This window comes from Echiichthys vipera (genome assembly GCF_963691815.1).
Source record: "Echiichthys vipera genome assembly, contig: SCAFFOLD_46, whole genome shotgun sequence".
Lineage (NCBI taxonomy): Eukaryota > Metazoa > Chordata > Actinopteri > Perciformes > Trachinidae > Echiichthys > Echiichthys vipera.
In genome coordinates, this window is record NW_028154818.1 from 185,001 (window position 1) to 190,000 (window position 5,000).

Consider the following 5,000-nt stretch of genomic DNA (forward strand, 5'->3'; position numbering starts at 1 on the left):
TACTGTTCTTCTTCTTCTACTGTTCTTCTTCTTCTACTGTTCTTCTTCTACTGTTCTTCTTCTTCTACTGTTCTTCTTCTTCTACTGTTCTTCTTCTACTGTTCTTCTTCTTCTACTGTTCTTCTTCTTCTGTTCTTCTTCTTCTACTGTTCTTCTTCTACTGTTCTTCTTCTACTGTTCTTCTTCTTCTACTGTTCTTCTTCTACTGTTCTTCTTCTACTGTTCTTCTTCTTCTGTTCTTCTTCTTCTACTGTTCTTCTTCTACTGTTCTTCTTCTTCTACTGTTCTTCTTCTACTGTTCTTCTACTGTTCTTCTTCTTCTACTGTTCTTCTTCTACTGTTCTTCTTCTTCTACTGTTCTTCTTCTTCTACTGTTCTTCTTCTTCTACTGTTCTTCTTCTTCTACTGTTCTTCTTCTTCTACTGTTCTTCTACTGTTCTTCTTCTTCTACTGTTCTTCTTCTTCTGTTCTTCTTCTTCTACTGTTCTTCTTCTTCTGTTCTTCTTCTTCTACTGTTCTTCTTCTTCTACTGTTCTTCTTCTTCTACTGTTCTTCTTCTACTGTTCTTCTTCTACTGTTCTTCTTCTACCGTTCTTCTTCTGTTCTTCTTCTACTGTTCTTCTTCTTCTACTGTTCTTCTTCTTCTACTGTTCTTCTTCTTCTACTGTTCTTCTTCTACTGTTCTTCTTCTACTGTTCTTCTTCTTCTACTGTTCTTCTTCTACTGTTCTTCTTCTACTGTTCTTCTTCTACTGTTCTTCTTCTACTGTTCTTCTTCTACTGTTCTTCTTCTTCTGTTCTTCTTCTACTGTTCTTCTTCTACTGTTCTTCTTCTTCTGTTCTTCTTCTACTGTTCTTCTTCTTCTACTGTTCTTCTTCTTCTACTGTTCTTCTTCTTCTGTTCTTCTTCTACTGTTCTTCTTCTACTGTTCTTCTTCTACTGTTCTTCTTCTTCTGTTCTTCTTCTACTGTTCTTCTTCTTCTACTGTTCTTCTTCTTCTACTGTTCTTCTTCTTCTACTGTTCTTCTTCTACTGTTCTTCTTCTTCTACTGTTCTTCTTCTTCTACTGTTCTTCTTGTACTGTTCTTCTTCTACTGTTCTTCTTCTACTGTTCTTCTTCTTCTGTTCTTCTTCTACTGTTCTTCTTCTACTGTTCTTCTTCTTCTGTTCTTCTTCTACTGTTCTTCTTCTACTGTTCTTCTTCTTCTACTGTTCTTCTTCTTCTACTGTTCTTCTTCTACTGTTCTTCTTCTTCTACTGTTCTTCTTCTACTGTTCTTCTTCTTCTACTGTTCTTCTTCTTCTACTGTTCTTCTTCTACTGTTCTTCTTCTACTGTTCTTCTTCTTCTACTGTTCTTCTTCTACTGTTCTTCTTCTTCTACTGTTCTTCTACTGTTCTTCTTCTTCTACTGTTCTTCTTCTACTGTTCTTCTTCTTCTACTGTTCTTCTTCTACTGTTCTTCTTCTACTGTTCTTCTTCTTCTACTGTTCCTCTTCTACTGTTCTTCTTCTACTGTTCTTCTTCTTCTACTGCTCTTCTTCTTCTACTGTTCTTCTACTGTTCTTCTTCTACTGTTCTTCTTCTTCTACTGTTCTTCTTCTACTGTTCTTCTTCTACTGTTCTTCTTCTACTGTTCTTCTTCTACTGTTCTTCTTCTTCTACTGCTCTTCTTCTTCTACTGTTCTTCTACTGTTCTTCTTCTACTGTTCTTCTTCTTCTACTGTTCTTCTTCTACTGTTCTTCTTCTACTGTTCTTCTTCTTCTACTGTTCTTCTTCTACTGTTCTTCTTCTACTGTTCTTCCTCTACTGTTTTTCTTCCAATGTTCTTCTTCTTCTACTGTTCTTCTTCTTCTACTGTTCTTCTTCTACTGTTCTTCTTCTTCTACTGTTCTTCTTCTACTGTTCTTCCTCTACTGTTCTTCTTCCAATGTTCTTCTTCTTCTACTGTTCTTCTTCTTCTACTGTTCTTCTTCTACTGTTCTTCTTCTTCTACTGTTCTTCTTCTTCTACTGTTCTTCTTCTTCTACTGTTCTTCTTCTTCTACTGTTCTTCTTCCCTTCACTTATTGTAACTTTAATTCAGTAGAGACCTTAAATGCTAGCATCATTAGCATGCTAACATTAGCATGCTAACTCCATCATCTGGACCTGGACTGAGGTCATTCGTGTGGTGGTGTTTCCATAGTAACAAGATGGTTTAGGAAGACGCCGTGTTAGCGTTAGCTCTGTTATGCTAATGAAACAGCCTTGGATCCAGCCTGCTGTCTCTGACACAGACACTAGATGCTAAAGCTAATGCTAATGTGGAGCAGCGGAGGATTGTGGGTGTTTCCAGTCTGTGAGCGTGGGACTGTGTTGGACATCAATGTAAATCAGAGACGCTGCTGCTCTTCACTCCTGGAGCCGCTGGAGCTAATGTGGCTAATGCTAATGTGGAGCCGCTGGAATCTGCCCCAGACACACGATGATGATGATGATGATGATGATGATGATGATGATGATGATGAAGCCCTTTATTTGTCACTAGTCACAAGTACCAGCGAAATTGCAGCGCCACCTGTCCAAACATACATGTACATACAATGTGACAGAGGGGTGGACAGGAGCAGAGGGTGAGACAGGTGCAGAGGGGTGGACAGGACAGGAGGCAGGGATTGGATTGAGAAAGTTACAGCATAACATGAGGAGAGGGAGGAGAGAAAAAAGGCAACCCCCAGACTGTGCTCCAGAGGGAGTGCAGTGTGGGAACAGGAAAAAACACCTCAGCAACAAAAGCACATAATCACTCTTACAACACAAAAACTCAAGACTAGCAACAGGGAGGGGGCGAGGGTGGGGGGTGTAACCCCAGGAGACAGCACCCACCCGGACTTGCAGCCATATTCGGCGCTGGTCACGGACCCGTCTGTCTCACTGGGGGGGTACAAAGCTGCAGAGACGTGGGAGAGGGGGAGGAGGGTGGATGCATATCTGTATAAATGTATAATGTCACTGTATGTGTGAGCCTGGGTCGTCACCCCGCCCGGCGTCACAGCCTCGGTGCCTCAGTCTGATCCAACGGAGACGGCCTTGATCATGACCCAGGCAGAGTCAACAATCAGCAGGTGTCTGTGGGAGGTGGGGGAAGGAATGAAGAGCGTCTCACTGCAGTGTTCTCCAGGGGAGATGTTGTTCCAGCAGCAGCCTTGGCCAAGGCCACTGCTGGGTGGGGAGGCCGAAAAGGATAAGATTGGGGTTGTTTGGGTTTGGGACGAGCAGCCACATTCCAATGTTGCGGCTACTCTCTTTGTTCATTCTGGTCAGCAATACGATCCCCTTTCCTTTGCAAAGCCATGAGCGTCTCCTTGATGGTACCCACATCGCGGCTCAAGTTGTCCACGTTACGGTGCAAAGCCACAGTCTGAGTGCCCATGACTCGCACCGCCTCAATCATTCCAGGCAGCCATGTGGGGCTCTTGGCAGCTGCCATGGATTCCCAATTCTCTGATAAACCAGACCCGTGCCTATTCCAATCAGCAGGGAAGTTGTTATCACGGTTCCGAATAGGTAGATGTCTTCGACGTCCTCCACAGAAAGAGCCGCCAGGCACACGACCCGCCACCTCTCCCACGCGTCCATCGTGTAGCCAGCTGCAAACGTTCCGGCAGGACAGTCAGGTTCCCCCGAACCCGGGCTTCTCGTCGAGAAGATGGTGTCAATAGCGTGCAGAGACCAGTTGATCAATTCCATAATTCTTTAGGTTCGGAGAGCAGTGCGGAGAGAGTCTCTCAAAAAGAAATACATAAGACAGAAGACTAGACGAGACAAGAAGCAAAGCAGGGAAAGAGAAGGGAGAGGAGGGAAGGAAAAATGCGACCGCCTCCGCTGAGAGCCAAAGAGAAAAAACGGGACTCCCACTGCCTTTAGCTGCTAACCTGTGTTGTTAGCCTAGCTCCCTCTAGCTGCTAACCTGTGCTGTTAGCCTAGCTCCCTCTAGCTGCTAACCTGTGCTGTTAGTCTAGCTCCCTTTAGCTGCTAACCTGTGCTGTTAGCCTAGCTCCCTTTAGCTGCTAACATGTGCTATTAGCCTAGCTCCCTTTAGCTGCTAACCTGTGCTGTTAGCCTAGCGCCCTTTAGCTGCTAACCTGTGCTGTTAGCCTAGCTCCCTTTAGCTGCTAACCTGTGCTGTTAGCCTAGCTCCCTTTAGCTGCTCACCTGTGCTGTTAGCCTAGCGCCCTTTAGCTGCTAACCTGCTCTGTTAGCCTAGCTCCCTTTAGCTGCTAACCTGTGCTGTTAGCCTAGCGCCCTTTAGCTGCTAACCTGAGCGACTCAGCAGCCGTCTGTGTTTCCTGTCTTTCAGAAATACAACGCCGACTACGACCTGTCGGCCAAGGAGGGCGCCGACAGCCTGGCGTTCATCTCTCTGCTGGAGGAGAAGCTCAAACCCGCTCTGGTGAGAAACGTGTTGAGCGTGCGTGTCCTCAAACATGGACGCCGCTGACCCGCTGATCCGCTGACCCCGCTGACCCGCTGACCCTGCTCCTCGCTGACCCCGCTCCTCGCTGACCTGTTGACCTCGCTGACCCGTTGACCTCGCTGACCCGCTGACCCCGCTCCTCGCTGACCCCCTGACCCCGCTCCTCGCTGACCCCGCTCCTCGCTGACCCGCTGACCTCGCTGACCCCGCTCCTCGCTGACCCCCTGACCCCGCTCCTCGCTGACCCCGCTCCTCGCTGACCCCGCTCCTCGCTGACCCTGCTCCTCGCTGACCTCGCTCCTCGCTGACCCTGCTCCTCGCTGACCCCGCTCCTCGCTGACCCCGCCCTCTGTCCCTCTCTAGATCTACGCCTTCTGGGTCGACTCCAAGAACTACGTGGACGTGACTCGGCGCTGGTACGGCGAGCACCTGCCCTTCCCTCTCAACTTCTTCCTGCCCGGGAGGATGCAACGCCAACAGCTGGAGACGCTGCGTCTGCTGAGAGGAGACGAGGGCCTGGAGGCCGGGGAGGAGCTGGAGAAG

At 47.3% G+C, this 5,000-nt stretch overlaps 1 protein-coding gene across 1 annotated transcript in view; it reads left to right on the forward strand.

Annotated features, from left to right (window-relative positions):
- LOC310966351 (uncharacterized protein) overlaps positions 1–5,000 on the forward strand; it is a gene marked incomplete at its 3' end in the record, with an annotated part of 50,274 nt that overhangs the window by 13,639 nt on the left and 31,635 nt on the right. Inside the window, exons 4-5 of the mRNA XM_083940930.1 lie at positions 4,341–4,433; positions 4,821–5,000. The exon at positions 4,821–5,000 is cut by the window's right edge and continues 3 nt beyond it. Of these exons, the coding sequence (XP_083797056.1) occupies positions 4,341–4,433; positions 4,821–5,000 (273 nt within the window). The remainder of the gene's footprint in view (positions 1–4,340; positions 4,434–4,820) is intronic.